The sequence below is a fragment of the Lissotriton vulgaris genome, chromosome 8, assembly GCF_964263255.1.
Source record: "Lissotriton vulgaris chromosome 8, aLisVul1.2, whole genome shotgun sequence".
In the NCBI taxonomy this organism is placed as follows: domain Eukaryota; kingdom Metazoa; phylum Chordata; class Amphibia; order Caudata; family Salamandridae; genus Lissotriton; species Lissotriton vulgaris.
The window spans coordinates 1,337,372,852-1,337,389,532 of record NC_141696.1 but is presented as its reverse complement, the minus strand read 5'-3'; the positions used below and the strand labels follow the sequence as shown (position 1 = coordinate 1,337,389,532).

General features: G+C 44.0%; 1 protein-coding gene across 1 annotated transcript in view; it reads right to left on the bottom strand.

Moving 5' to 3' along the window:
• The window catches only part of PGR (progesterone receptor), a 760,964-nt gene extending 745,014 nt beyond the window's left edge, over window positions 1-15,950 (bottom strand). Inside the window, exons 1-2 of the mRNA XM_086935286.1 lie at window positions 14,279-15,950; window positions 10,024-10,175 (exon numbers count right to left, since the gene is read on the bottom strand). Of these exons, the coding sequence (XP_086791412.1) occupies window positions 10,024-10,175; window positions 14,279-15,342 (1,216 nt within the window). The 5' untranslated portion in view covers window positions 15,343-15,950. The remainder of the gene's footprint in view (window positions 1-10,023; window positions 10,176-14,278) is intronic.
• Window positions 15,951-16,681: the final 731 nt, after the last annotated feature.

Sequence of the window (16,681 nt, the reverse complement as noted above, 5' to 3'; positions counted from 1 at the left end):
ATCACTTGTTGTGTTTGCAGAACCATATCATCGGCATACATGGATACCGCCAGGGACCTGAGAGGGAATCGTAACGCCGTGTCTGCATATCTTTGTCGCTGAATACACGCTAGGGGCTCCAATATGATAGCAAATAGTAAAAGTGAAAGGGGACAACCTTGCCTAGTCCCCCTCTGCACAGGGAATGGTGCCGACACATGACCGTTAACCCGCACTCGCGCAATCGGGTTCGTGTAAAGCAGAGTGATTAAGGACGTAAAGAAAAACGGCACTTCCATGCGGTGCAGCACTGCTTTCATATATCGCCAGGCCACGGAGTCGAATGCTTTCGCAGCATCTAAAAGTACCGCCACCGCAGCAAGGTCTGGCTTGAGAAGATGCAGAACTGCAAACAAAGCCCTCAAATTATGAGTCGTGGATCGGAGGGGGATGTAACCGGACTGATCCAGCAGTACCATAACCGGCAATATCAGTCGCAACCGCGTTGCTAGCACCTTGGCAATAATCTTAACGTCCGTGTTCATCAGGGATAGAGGCCGATATGACTCGCATTGATTCCGTGGCTTGCCCGGTTTCGGCAGAGCGACCAACAATGCTTCCCTCATCGTTGCCGGTAATTGTCCCTGCTCTAACGGCTCTTCCAGAACCGTCGCCAAGTGTGGGAAAAGCAAATCTACATACTCTTTATAAAATTCAGATGGCAAACTGTCAGTTCCGGCCGCCTTGCCATTCGGCAGAGCCGCAATTGCATCTCGAAACTCCCCCTCAGTAATGTGATGCATTAGGAAATCTTGTTGTCCCTTCGAAAGCCAGACCAATGCTATCTCCTCCAAATATTGCGCTAATTCTTCCTCCCCTGCCGTCTCCCTATGCCCATACATCTGCTCATAGTATTGTACAAAACAATCCAAGACACCAGTCGCGCTAGTCACGGTGGCGTCCCCATCCACAATCTCCTGTACTCCACAGTGCCTAGCCCACGGTTCTCTAATTCTGCCTGCCAGTCCACGTTCCGGACGCCCCCTCTCACCATAATACCGCGCCCTGGTACGTTTGGACAAGAATTTAACCTCTTGGTCTGCCAGTTCATTTTACTCAGTGACTTTCATCCGTATTGAAGCCAATAGGGACTCCTCCGGTAGTAGCTCATGTTGTCGTTCTAGAGACAACAATTCACCCTCCAGTTTGTCCATGGAATCCCTCACCGACTTGAGCACTCCCGATTTCAATCCAATACACGCTCCCCTTATCGTCACCTTAAAGGCACCTTAAAGGCTTCCCATACTGTACCCATGTTCTCAACAGAGCCAACATTTTTGTCAAAGAATTCTTCAATAATTGTCCTCAGTTTCTCACGCAATACCAGGTCTGTAAAAAGTACCCGGTGGCAGACACCATGAGAAGGGAGCAGGAGCATGCGATGGCAACCACACCTCCATGAGCACAGGAGCATGATCGGAGAGCGTTTGAGGAAAGTGGCACACTTTCATGACCCAGCCGCTAACATCCCGTGTCACCAACCAATAGTCCAGGCGCGACCACGTGTCATGCGCTGATGTATAGCAAGTACCTTCTCTCACTCCCGGATGCCCCAGCCGCCACACATCCACCAATCCAAGCCCACTCATACCATCACGCACCGCGTCAGCTGCTCTCCTGTGCATATAGGGTCTATCATCCTTCCTATCTAACGCACCATCCAGTGTCACATTCAGATCCCCTCCACAGATAATTGCCGAGGGTGTCAGAGCATATACATTGTTCCATAGAGTGACATAAAATTCAGGATCATCAATATTTGGACCATATACATTGACCATCGTTATCAGCGTACCACACAGTTTCCCATGCAATATAATATATCTACCTTCTTTGTCAATTTCCTCATGTAGTGAAACAAACGGTACATTTTCCTAAATCAAGATCATAACCCCACGAACATATGAGGAGTAGTTTGATGCTAATCGAGTGCCCGCCCATTGCCTAGCCACTGTCTCTGACGCCCTCCCCTTAAGATGTGTCTCCTGAAGGAAGACCACCTGTACTACTCCATGCCTGTTAAAAAATGCCAACATCGGTCTCGTCTTCTGTGGTCAGTTCAGTCCCCTTACATTCCATGTGATCCAACTAATCTTGCCCCCCTTATCCATATGAACTTTCATTCATTGAATCCTGAAACATAGAGAGTGAGCTAGCCGCCCAGCACCAATTGCTGAATACAAGGCAACAAACCAAATAACCATCTGCAGGAATCGTCTGAAAAGCAAAGTGGTATGTCAACCAACAGATCCCATTCCCATTTTCCGCCCCTCCTGACCTCCCACCCATGACAATTGAGTAAACTACCCAGACCTGAAATCCCTGGTAACCCCTTGCCCTCCCCCCACCCACTTCAGCACCCCCAACCTGCCAAAGCCTTCCGCAACCCCCCAGACTCCAAACTCCCAACTCTGCTCCAAACATTTTGTGGGGATCTCCCATATGTGGGGGCGTAGGGGCGCTCAACTCCCGTTAGTAAACTAAGCAGGAGAGGACCAAGCTATTTGTATGAACATCCAACCCCCGCCACCCCAGCGCCGCAGATTACATCATAGTGTTCCTGTATTTAGCACACTGAGAGGCATTATTCCAACCAATGTCCTGTGCAGTGCCATCATGCAACCATTAATACACTAAAAACACTGTATCAAGTGACATTCCCAGCAGGCAGCCAACCCCTAGTCCATATCTTTCTGTTAGTCTTATCCCTTACACAAAAGAGTGGTCCCATAAGGCCAGCTGTATGTCCTCAACAATTGTTAACTCAATCAGTGCATAAGTCGTGTAACATTAGCTGGAGTGCCTGCATTACCGTTGAAGATGCACAAGCCCACCACCCAACAGTTTAAGTTATATATTGCTGAAGCGTCAGTAATGAGAGTGGTCTGTCAATCAGCAGCAGCACCCCAGTTATGATGATCGAGAATTACTGAGCTGCTTGAAGAGTCCAAAGGCTCATGCAACTCCGTCGTGTATGGCTTCCTCCCTATCTTGCGCCACATTTGAGTCTTGTTTCCTCTTTTTTTGCTTTTTAGCATAGTCCATGGCCGGCCTTAGGAGAGGTAAAGATTTTGTTATCAGATGGTGCCCCAATCCGAAGGCGGGCCGGGTACAGCATGGCATATGGTATATCTTCCGCTCGGAGAAGTTGCTTTACCACATTAAATTCTTTCCACGCTGTTTGCACTGCCATCGTGAAATCGGGGAAGAACTCAAGTTTGTTGCCCTGATATTCTATGGTGCCCCTCTCCCGTGCTAGGCGCAAGATCACGTCTCTGTCTTTATAATTAGGTATGCGGGCAATGATGGGACGGGGCGGCGCTCCAGGCACTGGCCGTTTCGCTAAGGAGCGATGTGCTCGTTCCACTATGAATACTTGGGACAGCTGTTCAGTCCCAAATATTTCAATCAATAATCGTTCCATGAATACTTCCGTTTTGCCAACATTTGTGGATTCCGGCAGCCCCGTGACGTGGATGTTATTGCGTCGGGACCGCCCTTCCAACACGCCCCATGTTGAAAACTGTATTAGTCACTGTGGCGAGACCATCCTCTGTGGCAGATACCCTCTGCTCAACTTCTCCCATCCGCTCATTCTGTCTGTCGAATTGTGTAGCCATATGATCAAGTCTGTGATTAACTGCTTCAATAGTGCCTTCAATGGACTGCAATGTCTTCTGCATAGCCACGAGCATGGCCTCTAAATTCGGCGTCCCCCCGGTTGCCCCGGTTGAATCAGTGTCCGGGGGTGCCTGTGAGGAGGACATTGCAGTTTTTCTAGTTTCAAAGTTTATTTTGGGCGGATTTCTCTCAGGCCTGCCCATGCTGCCACCAGTCCGCTATAACCAATATCACAGGCAGCAGTGTGCAATCTGATAAGGATTAGGCAATGCCAGCAGGCCAGACCAGTATCCGAAACCAAAGGGTGTAATCAGATCCAGCACCCGAGGAGAAGAAGCTCCAGGCGCCACACAGGCACTACCACCGGCCAACAAGCTGTGTCAAAGCTAGGCCCAGGCCATGCCCCCTCAGGACGCCGATCTCTCCCTCTCAGTCTGCTATCGAGCCCATCAACAGCTCCCAAACACAGTTGTTTGCAATGCCCCAGGCACCACGGAGCCGCCACCACGCCGTTGTCCCCTTACAGTCGTCCCGGTCCGCACCCCGCCCCCGACGGCTGCAGTTCGCGCAGAGCAGCCCAGTATGGCCTAGCGCCACCTCCGCAGCCCCGGACTTTCCTAGGCCGCTGCCCCACTCACCGCTACCAGCAGAGACAGGCGCCAGCCCCGATGACGGCCGCTCCTCGCTGCCACAGACCAGAACTCCCCCGCTGGCCTAGACGATCTTCTCTGGCCGCTCTCACTGCACTCGATCCAAATGGCAGGCGTCACAGGGCCCCTCCACAGCAGCCATTCCCCAATCGCAGTGAACGGGCCCGAGCACCACGAGGCCGAGTCCCAGCGAGAAGGCCAACCGCCAGTATTCGCCTCAGGAGAAGAATCCGATATCCGGAAACAGCTCCAATCAGTGCCGCATCGCTTCAATCACGCATAGCCATCAAGCTGGTAAGTGGCAAAGGCAGGATGTGTAGGATATTGGAAGGATATTAGCTCTGTCTGGCGGAGCCTCACATGAGTGCGGCCATCTTGCCCTGCGCCTTCTAGCGCCCCCCTGTGACATACAGTATTTACATTTTTCTGCCGTCTTGTTCACTTCCTTACTGATGGAAACCACTATCTGGGTGTCGTCAGCATACGACACTGGGGTAAAACCACATTCCCTTATAATTTCAGCCAAAGGGGCCACATATAAATTAAAAAGGGTAGGGCTCAAGGAGGACCCATGGGGTACCCCACAAGGTGAACTAAAGGAATTGGACTTCGCCTCTCCCAGCTCAACTGAGAAGGTTCTATTATGCAGATAGGAGGCAAGGAGGGCTGAAGCCGAGTCATGGACCCTAGCCTCTGTCAGACGGATCAGGAGTGTGTCATGACTGACCGTATTGAAGGCCGCCGATAGGTCTAGTAGAACCAAGGCGGCCTTCCCACCATCATCCAACACACTCCTGAGTTCTTCCACCGCAGTCAGCAGAGTTGTTTCCGTCCCGTGACCTTCCCGGAATCCACATTGAGAGTGATCTAGCCAGTTACCCTCCATCAGATATCTGGACAACTGTTTATTTAATAGTTTCTCTAATATTTTTGCTGCAAAGGGAATCCTGGCTATAGGTCTATAGCTGCCAGGCTCCTCACTATCCAAATTCTTTTTTTTTAAGAGCGGTCTTACCGATATAATTTTCAAAACATCAAGAAAGATCCCAGATTTAACGATTTGTGAAAAAAGTTTCTCCAATAGTGAGCTCAGCAGCTCAGGAAAGAGCTGCATTACTTTGGGTGGACAGGGATCCATTGGGCTACCTGAGCGAATGGTATTCACTTCCTGCACAATCTGTTCTATTGTAGGTGGAGTGAATTAGAACAGTGGGATCTGCGTCGACCAATCGTCTGCTTTTATTGGGTCCGAATAAGCCTGATCTGAGTTACCCGAGTGGTGACTCTTAAAGGAGTTAAAAACCGAGGATACTTTATAATATAAGTATAAAAATATCAGTTTTCAGTTGTTCATCAGGAAAACAACCTGGAAGGTCGCTGGGTAATTGTTAAATTACTTCTAGATCAAATACCCTTAGTACTCTTTAATGTTTATGCGCCTGTTAATATGAATAATATATTTTGGACCCAAATATCTGATAAACTTCTTATGTTTAATGATGATTATGTTACTTTTGGAGGTGATTGTAATGAGGTTCTCAACCCTATATTAGATAGACATTCCTCTGTTAAATTTTCCAACACCAAGATGCACTCACAATTTACTTCTGCCATACGCCATAAAGCACTAATTGACATCTTGAGGCTTTGTAATCCAGATATCAGGGAATATAGTTTCTATTCTCCCCCTCACCATTCACAATCCTGAATAGATTGTCTCTTCCTTAGTAAACCTGTATCTCAGCACGTCTCTCATGCCGAGATTGGTTCTATTCTAATATCGCAACATGCTCCAATTTTTGTGGATTTTGATCTGATACCTTTTTCTCCCCATGCTGGTAGGTGGCGATTTATTAACTGTTCCTAATTTATTTATTTATTTATTTATTACATTTATAAAGCGCCTGACTCACCCAAAATGGGGTATCTCCGCGCTGAGGACAAATTTACATATAACACAAGGGGGGAGAGAAATTAGAAGAGCTGAGTCTTACGTTTTTTCCTGAAAGATAAATAGTTGACTTCCTGACGAAGATCTAATGACAGTCGATTCCATAATTTAGGAGCTAAGTAAGAAAATGATTTGCGTCCGAATCTAGTCTACTTAATGCGAGAAATAGTGAGCAGGCCGATTCATCTCCTTTGCTTCTGAATTTTTCTCTTTTAACTCCACCCCAGATTCTTCTACAGTAATGATTTGGGATCCTTTTAAAGCTGCGGCCAGGGGCTTTATCATAAACTTTGTTTCAGGAAAAAAGGTTCTTTGATGCTAAAATACTCAGTTACTAGCTAAGATTAAGCAACTTGAATACTGTGATTATCACTCTAACTCTGAATCTTCATTAAAGAATCTTATTGAGGCAAAACAAAATGGGGAATTTACTTGAAAACTTTTTAAAGATCTGTCAAGAGCGGACTAAAATAGAATTTATATGTAACAATGTAGGTGATTCGCTATTTAAAGATAATGATATTTTTAATGAATTTGTTTCATTTTACAAAAATCTGTATACGCCAGAGCAACCAACTTCAGATGAACTTTCTTCTTTCTTTCAATCGATTAATTCTCCACCCCCTTATGATAACGACTTTGCCTTTTCAGAATCCGACATCACTCTCTCTGAAATCACACATGCAGTTTCGGTACTGAAGAGAGGAAAGGCTCCTGGTCCGGATCGATTTACTACTGAATTTTATGCCCACTTCACGTCTCTGTTACTCCCACAACTCTCATTACTTTATAATGCTTTTGTAACGGACGGGTCCTCGCCAGGAACCTTTCAGGAAGCCATGATTTGTTTAAGTCCTAAAGAAAACAAAGACCCCTCTCTCTGCAAAAACTCTCGTCCGATTTCCCTAGTTAATTTGGATTATAAAATCGTTGCAAAGATTCTTGCTCTCCGTATTGATCCCATTCTGCCTAACCTTATTAGCCCAGAACAATCAGGATTTGTTAAAGGCGTTTATCTTCAGATAATTCCAGAGTCTTTTTTAACATTCTAAGTAAAGCTTCCTCTCTTGATTATCCTATCGCCACAATAGCATTAGATGCTGAAAAAGTATTAAAATGGATTGGATTCCCTACTAAATTAATTTCTCTTATTTCTTTACTTTACTCTGGTCCAAAAGCCTCTATTTTTGTTAAAGGTAAAACTTCTGATTATGTTTCTCTTTTAGAGGAGTTCATGAAGGATGCCCTCTGTCCCCTCTTTTATTTATAAAAGCATTAGAACCCTTTTTTAACAAAAATTAGGTTACATCATAGGATTGCTGGATTTTAACTTGATACCACTCATGTTAAAATGTCTGTTTATGCTGATGACATCCTTTTATATTGTTCAAATCCGTCTACAACTCTGCCAGCCTTTTTATCCCACGTCAATATTTTTTCTCAATTATCTGGATACCGTCTCAACTCAGACAAATGTGATGTTCCCCCCTTAAATATATTCTGTTTAAAACAAGACTTTATTTCTACTGGTTTCTCTTGGAAAACCTCTCAAATAAAGTACTTAGGTTTGTGGTTCTCTCCAACTATTCCAGAAACTTTAAAGGTAAACTTTGATAATAAAAATAAAACTTTATCTCAGTCTATTGATCGATTGCACCCGCTTTTCCTCTCTTGGTGGGATTGGCTAGACTCTATTAAGATGATGCTTTCTCCTTTAATTCTTTATCTTCTGTCCATGATAGCAGTACATATTCCTGGTTTCTACTTTAAAAAAATATATTCTCTGCTAAACAAATTCCTCTAGAAAAACAAATCTCCTCGAATAGCTCTCAATGCTCTAAAAGCCGACAAGAATTCTGGAGGTCTCAAATTTCCTGACATTAAATCATATCACAATGCTTTCTCTCTAAAACAATCTTCTTGTTGGCTTTCTCTTGATCAATGTGTTTATCCTCCTATCTAGCTGAATATAGAAAAACACTTTATAGCTACTTTCCATTTTAAAGAATCTCTTACCTTTACTAATAATATTTCTTCTTTTCGTCCTCACGTTATCTCCCATATTCGTAAAATATTAGCACCGCTTCTACCGTCCTCTTATCCCTCTTTTTTCTCGTTAGATCAACAACTCATTTGGCATAATCACTTACTACATATTAAAGGCTGTACCTTTAATTGGAAAACCTGGAGACTCAAAGGATTACTATGGATTTCACAGTTAGTACTTAATAATACTCCTTTATCCTTCTCAGACCGCCAATCAAAATTTTCTTTACCCTCTTCATGTAAAGCTCAATATGACTTACTCTACTCTTCTCTCTCACAATATCTTCTTTCCTTACCCTCAAACCCACCATTCCTACCAGATGTTCCACTCTTTTTCCTTTATTATCTACTAATCCCTCAGCATCTTCTCTATATAAAAATCTATTTTTCTCTTATGACAGGGCCAAGGAGAAGGCTGAATTGGCTTGGGAAAAGGATTTAACAGAATGTTGGTCTATAACCTTTTGGGATAAATTACGGATAAAGATTCATAAGACATCGAGAGCAGCTAATACTTCTCAGACTGTTTATTTTATTTACAAACGTCTTTTATTAACTCCAACGAAGTTGGCGTCTTTTTCTGCAGATTCTTCCTCAGCCTGCTGGTCCTGCACATGTACCTCAGCTGATTTAAAACACATGCTTTTTGAATGTCCCTCCCTCTCCCGTTCTTGGCTACTAGTCTGGTCCCAAATTAATAACAATTTTAAAACCCAATTTTCTTTCTCACTGTCTAACGTCTATTTAGGCTCCTTATCACCATCCTGGACACACTCATCTTCTAGTCCCTCACTAATTGATTTATTATTAGCAATAGCCCTCCATTTAATAACTTCCAATTGGAAGCAAGCTGACAAAGTTACTTTCACAGCATGGTGGAATGCTGTTTGCTTTCATCACAGACTTGACACTTTCAATGTTACTCCCAGATCGTTATCCATTAAAAGAGATCTCTTATGGCTCCCTTTATTCACTTACTTAACTGATATAGCTTCAACCCCTGCTATCATAGCTAATACTCCTGATGAAGTTAGAAAATCTCGATGAAACACTTGTTACTGCTTTTACTGTTTTTAAAGCTTATGATTATTTTGTACTCGCAAATGTCTATGTATATGAATAGAGATTAAGTTACAGATATTAATTTTATCTCATTGTCTTAATGTAATATTGTACTCCATATCCCGTTTCCCCCCACCATACCCCCCCCCATCCCTCTCCCCCTCTATTTCTTTTTCCAATTATCATTAATGGGTATTTATTTGTTCAACTTTACAATACTCTTATATTGTGATTTCTCTTATATGATGTTTTTCCCTCTGATTGCTTCAACATTTCTTAAGCCCTTGGCTGCGGCGGTAATTCCGCTGCAGCGCTAGGGGGGAGAAGAGGCCGCGCGGCGCCGCCATGCTCGTGACAGGACCACCCCGTCACGAGCCACGGGCGCGCTGTGCTTGGAACGGAGTGGTTCCATCATGGCCCCGCCCGCTCAATAGAACGCTCAGCGCAGGTGCGAAATTGCTGCCGCACAGGCGTGGCGGCCAGGCCATGACGGAACCACTCCGTCATTAGCATAGCCCGTCTGTGGCTGGTGACGGAATGATTCCGTCACCAGCACGCAAGGGGTTAATAAACGTTAAACTTAGAAAAACTGTAAAACCACAATAAACGCTATAGAATAAATAAATAATATTTACATTTGAATAAAAATACTACCTTCCATTGCTCTTTTAAAGAAGACTTTGCAGCTTCCACATGTTTGAACCCCATAGTGACATCCAGAAGCTTCATCTCCACAGATTAAGCATGACTTCTGATGCAGCGCTTCAAAGTTGTATTGAGGGCTATACTCTGACTCAGCATCTGACCTTCAAAACCAAAATATGTTGTACGGTAAGCAATGGTATTAATGAAATGTGCCACAGTTTGTTTATATAAAACAGCAGGATCATAACAAGTTCCAGACTATTACAGTGCTGAACGATGGAGTAGTATGTGCTTGAGCACACATATGTTCCAAGAATAGTATACTCGGGTCATAGGAAGATCAAAGTATATGTAAAATATCTAACAGTGACTCAATTGCTTGGGTCCGCTTGTCTTTTTAATAGTTATTTGTAACTTTTAGCAACAATTGACTATTGGTCAGCTCTTCTCTATTAGTCTGTGACAACTATAAAATGTCAGAATTGCAATCTGAAACGTTTAACTTAAAAATACAAATAATTCATTCTCAGCAATACTATATATGGAGGAGAAGGAAACTCCCATGTCTCACAAAAATAAACCGGATGTGTCATTTGCAAAAGACAGCACTTTGAAGACAATACATACTTAACATTAGGCAGTTTATTTACAAATCAAATAAAAGAAAATAAACCTTAAGTTCCAAATTGCAATACAAAACCAAAATACCCAATTCCTGTTTGCCAATATTACTCACTGGGAAAATGAACAGTTAAAGAGAAAGATATCTGTGTTCTAGCAAGTTTCCAACCAAAATTAAAAACGGAGCCCAGGATATTCTAACAAATGTTTCATTTGAATCAGGTTGACTCAGCATCGAGCAGATCACTATGGCTAGTTCTGCTTTCCCCTCCAAAGTATTTTAATTCATTTTCGAAGAATAAACATAACAGCGAAAAGCAAGTTCATCGCCTAATGTTATTTCCACGGGTGATTCTAAAATGGTTGAAGACATTTATCATACAGGATTCATTTTGGTTATACGCCAACTCTGCGTCTAGTCGAAGTATAGATTTGGATGGTCCATCACTGCTAATATGTATTTTTCAGTAAAATCCCTATATGGGCGGGATCAAAAACAAGTCAGTGAAGATGGTCATTTGAGTGGGAGCAGGGTAGGTTAGTCACCTATGTGGCACGCTGCTGCCACTCGTTACGTTACATTACGTTTATACATTAAGAACATAGGAAACATGATTCTTATTGACTGAGCCAGTAGCATATTCTATTCTATTTAAATTAGATATGTCACATTATAATCATGTTTTTCACCTAGAAATAACTACCGCTTATAAAACATTCTGAAAATATAAACTAATTCATGGATGTATCCTTGTGATGTCCGTTCGTATAAAAGAACTATTTTGTGCCACAGTATGGTTGCAATATTCAGTCGATGGCTGGCCGTCAATCTTGGAAACGTAGGAAGTCCCAGCCACGGAGGACAGCAAAGTGTTTTAACACACTAGGCGTTGTAAGCATCAGCACATGGGGCACAAGTTTATTTGCTTAACAAAGAGTGCATAGACAAAATTGAGAGAATTTTGTTTCCCTGATAGTTGAGAGTATGGATTCAATACACAGCCGTCCTTTAGTACATAAGTGAGACTGCTATGAAGTATATTGGGGGGAGGACAACTCTACCTGAAGAGGTAGATCCTAATTTCTTTCTGAATTTCCAGAGGGACAAAGAGTGAAACGAGCAAAGGGACTGTAGTGCTTTCGTTCAGTGATCCTTACTAATTGTCTTGACCCCAGTGGGCCAACCGGCAGCAATGACTGAGGTGGTCTGCAGCTGATTAACCAATTAAACGATACAATAATAAAGTATGCATACATGTTAAAATCTAAATTGAAAAATGTAAACGATTTTAAAATGTGAAAGGATTTTAAACAGAATGCTAAAAATTAAAGTGGTATCCCTCTCTTGATGTTTGTGAGCAGCATATGTACATTAACAGGACAAGAAGTGGCAGCAATTGGAGCAGTTATATGCCCCCCAAAATGAGATGAAAAAATGGAAGTGGCATCCCTATCTTGATTTTCTGAGCAGCATATATGTAAAGTAACAGGTAAAAAAGTGGCCTCAATTGAAGCAGTCATACGCCCACAAAATTAGAGCATGCATTGGATCAGAGAAGTCAAAATTATTTTTTAAATAAAACGACATTTTTAAACAATCCATTATTCCAATTAAAATGTCGATCTTTGAATATGTTTTTGTTTGTGAATTAAAAAATAGTTAGTAATGTGTGCATTTGTTTGATGTACAATTGTCTCTGGGTATTGTTTTGAGGTTCCAATCATATTAATTACTTAGGTGGGGGGTCCCTGGCTTCCTGCTGTGATTCGCTGGGGTCCACAGAAGACAAAAAGATAAGAAGTGCTACTTCAATTTAATGCATGTGGTAATAAATACTGGATATGCTGTACCCTGGAATGTATTTTTAGACTGAGTGCATAAATAAGCCATATGCATTACAAGTAGATCAAATCTATGGGTGGGAAATGTTTCAAAGCTCAAGCTGTTGATAAATTCAACTAATCCCTCCAATCCTCCTGGAAAAATTGTTTTATATATGCAAGAAACAAAGTTTTTCCAAGAAAATTCTCAAACCTAATTTTTTTTTTCAACAAACCCTTTTCACCTACAAACCTATTTATTCTAAGTGGCAGATTTCTCCGGCTATGTAATTAAAATTTCACAAACTCCCTAAAGTCCATGCAGGTGGCAAGTCTAAATTAAAATAAATCGAAAAAGTGTTGACAGAAATAATCATCAATTTTCAGAGGCCTACTGGCTTAAAGTACACTTGTCACTAGGAAAGAGGAGGGAAGTGATAGTGGAGAGGTAAGGGAAGTGGTGGGATTGTGTGACAGTAAAATCAATCATTTAAATGAACTTTTCATGCTATAATTGGTATAGCAACAACTGCCATAAAAAATGGCGACGATAATTTTAGAAAGGCATACAACACAAGGTACAATGTATATACACAATATTGGCGTGAGGTTGCCGCAACTTCCCTCCTCTTTCCTGGGGCACTGTATGACCTTCAATACAGTTGATTGTTTGCTACGTGTATTCATTACACTGGATCCCACAGTGAATAAAACTTTGCGGATCAAATAATTGTTTTTGATTAATTCATTGAATTGTTTTATATGTTCCTTGTTCACACTGGGACCCCTTCCTCCTAGTACCTACTGAACCCAGGTCCCAGTGACTACTTTTGGGTAACCCCCTCATTCATAACCGTCGCCCTAGCGGGGCTGGGACCGCCCGCCAATGGTGCGGCAGTCTCACCCCGGTGATTTAGATGCCACCGCCACCATGGCGGTGGCATCCTCCATTCCCAGCATTGTGCAGCATTGTGGCGGGCGGTGCTCACAGCACTGCCCGCCACAATGCTGGGAATGCACAGCGTGCATTGTCATGCACAAGGTGACAGGCACCGCGAGGTGCCTGTCACCATGTCCATGACAATGCAGGGGGGTATTGTATGTGGCCCCCATGTGCACCCACCACTCCACCCAATACCCTGGGGGCCCGAAACGGGCCCTTGAAAGCAGAATCTGCATGCCTTTCAGTGGCGGAAAGTCCACCGCAGAAAGGCATGTTTCCGCCCCCATACTAATATGGATGGCGGTGTCTAGCGGACACCACCACCATTTTAAACCCTTTTCCGCCCAACTTGTCGACCGGGCAGATAAGTGGCGGACGGTCTTCATGTCCGGTGCGGTACCCCCCGCCATACTAATATGGCGGGGGTAAATGGGTGGCACGCGGGGAAGGATATAGGGCGGATCGCCACCGCCATGAGGAAGGTGGCGATCTGCCCTACATCCTAATGACCCCCATAGTGTTCAAAATTAAGTATACTATGCTGTGCTGTGGCTGAAATTGAGGTCATTGTGCAAAGTTGTGAATGTATTTTTTTTTTTTAAGTAAATGTCCACGTGAAATTACGAACACAACCCTTTTCTGAAAATCTTGTTGGTAAAATGCACATTAGATAACTGGAGCAATGCAAGCTTGTAGAGAAACTAATATTTATTTTGTATAAAACTTTAATTTTGTCACGTTTTCCATACGTTACGAACTTAAAAACATGCCAATAATGGTCACCCTTGCAAAAATTACATGCTCACATAGGTACTAATAATATGCATGTAAACATAACATTTTGTAGTGTTAAATTTCATATGTTGCTATGGTCTTTACCTGCTGTAAGAGGCAAAAGGTGTATTGAGGCGTGTCAGATCCTGGAGCACTGCAGACTGGTAACTCACATGCTGGTGTCCGTTCAAGCTGAAGGTCTGGTACCTGGGTTGGGATGTGCTGGATGTACTGGGAAGGCTCCCACCAGTGTACACAAAGCTGGGATGCAGAAGGGAGGAGGAGGGCCGTCCACCCAAGGCCTCATAAGGCTCATATCTGAAGGGCAGCTCGTTCTTGTACAGGGTCCCTGGTGACTTTGACTGTTGAAATTCCAGACAAGTTCCTGGACCAGATGGGTGTGTGGCTGGAAGTAGGGGGACTGCACTTTCCTGCTTAATCCTGGACGAAGAATGTAAGGTTTGCACAGCATCTTCTTTTGGGTCATCTTGAGGTGGTACAAATTCAACAAAATCTTGGGAGGGATGAGAAGATAGTCTTGGGGGGAACCAATTTAAATCGTGCTCATCGACATCAAGGATCTGTCTAGCTTTAATTGCTACAAAAGTCTGACTCAAAGGGACAAAGGGCATGCGAAAAAAATCTAGATTGATTGGCCGGGAGGTTGACTCTTGGCGGACTCTAGTCACTCCTAAGATTGACTCTTGGCTAGGCGTGACCTTGTTTTTCTCAGTCCCAGGATCTGGCCCCGCTTTTATTTGCTCCAAGGTATTTTCATGCAAAAAACTGCTTGACGAAACGACTCCAGGGCTTCTCTCTCCGCTTGTTGAGATTTTAGTATTGTTCGTGTCAGAGCTTACAGTGGTGGCAGTGGACATTTCCTCAATGTCAAATGGCGACCACAGTTCAAAAGTCTTTGCCTGCCCAGGCACTGAAGTCAGGAATGACTCAACAAACTCCTTATCCAAGGCACTCTCCAAGGACATATCATCACCCTCAGGGAAGGAAGGACTCTCCAGTTGGGGGTCCGTGTATATCAGCTTATCAAGTGAACCTGGAGGAGTCTGCAAGACGTTGTCCTGGTCCAGGTGAATGGACGATATACTTTGGTCCACCTTCTGAGAAGTTGAGGAGGAACAGGGACAAGTTGTCTTCTCCTGGTCAGCCATAAATCCGAAGTCTGGTATCTTCCAACTAAGCTGCCTGAACGAAATGGTTCATCTTCTGAAGTATCCTGGCGCCTACGCACGGTCCGCCGTCGGCTCAACACCAAGTATGAAGCGTCATTAACTGCTGGGGTTTCCCCAGCTCCCGGATGCGCGGTGTGGTGGATCCATGTAGGTTTGCCGGCGTGACACGGTTCCTTGGAGCCCTAAGAGCGCCACGCAGTGCTGACAAAGATATCGGCCGCGCTGCCTCGCACCCTGGCGACCACGTCGCCGCTTCGCAGACAGCTGCTGCTGCCGGACGTGAAACGCAGGTCGGAGCTCCGAGAAGGAGGCAGCGGGCTGTGCAAAGCGGGAGGAGGGCAGGGCGCGCGAGTGAAAGAGGTTCTCTGAGGCACCGCGCTCTGCGCCACCTGCAGCGGCTCCCGGCGGGGTCTCCGCTGCGTGCTCCAGCAGCCCGACTCTGGGAGAAAGTTTCAGCCTGAGCTGCAGCTCCGCACTTCACGTGCGATTTATCGTGGAGACTTCCGTCCTATCCGCGCACATCGCCGCAGTGACAACTGCCAAACCATGTAGCTCAACAGGTCGTTTCCTCGCGCGGTCCTGTTTACAGCTACTATTCCGTTGACATCTCCGCCACCCACGCGCTTCATGGGACATCTTTCAGACGCATCGCTGGCACCTCCTGGTGGCTGGGGAGAAGTGCTATACTGGACAGTGGCCTACAAGGAAAGCACACTTAAAAGAAAGTTTTTATTGGACCCCTCTAGAAGCTGCCCCCCCCCCCCCCCCTAAAAAAAAATGTGTTAAGAGCAGCTAGTTGAGTAGGTGCAGAGTTAATAAACTCAGCCGGTGGTCTGTTGCTGCTGGTGTGTTGTTATAACAACCTTTTCGCTAGAGAAATTCAGAAGGAAATCAGTAGTTGTTCAGATTACTTTATGTTTTATAAACTAAAAGTATTGTAAAATAGGCTAGAGACTAAAAGCATATGCTGCTTGTTGAGAGAAGTAATTGTACCCAGCAAGACTAAGCGTGTAATACTGATAAAATCGATTCAATGGTTCAAGCTAATGCTGAAGAAATCGCGATAATAGCTATTCTCTACTCATCATAAAATCCCAGACATAAACGCTGGAAATGCAATAAAAAAGTATGGGAATTGTGATGTTGAGAGTAATGGGTCAGTGAGCATGATGGTGCTTGTCAAATGCGTGCATAAAAATAAAACATTCCATAACTGTTTGACCTGACACCCTTAGGATGGGCTTCCCCCCAATTTCTTGCCTTCCTCCTCCACTTTTTCTGACCTAATTTTTCTGGCAGTAAGACTCTGAGACTTTAC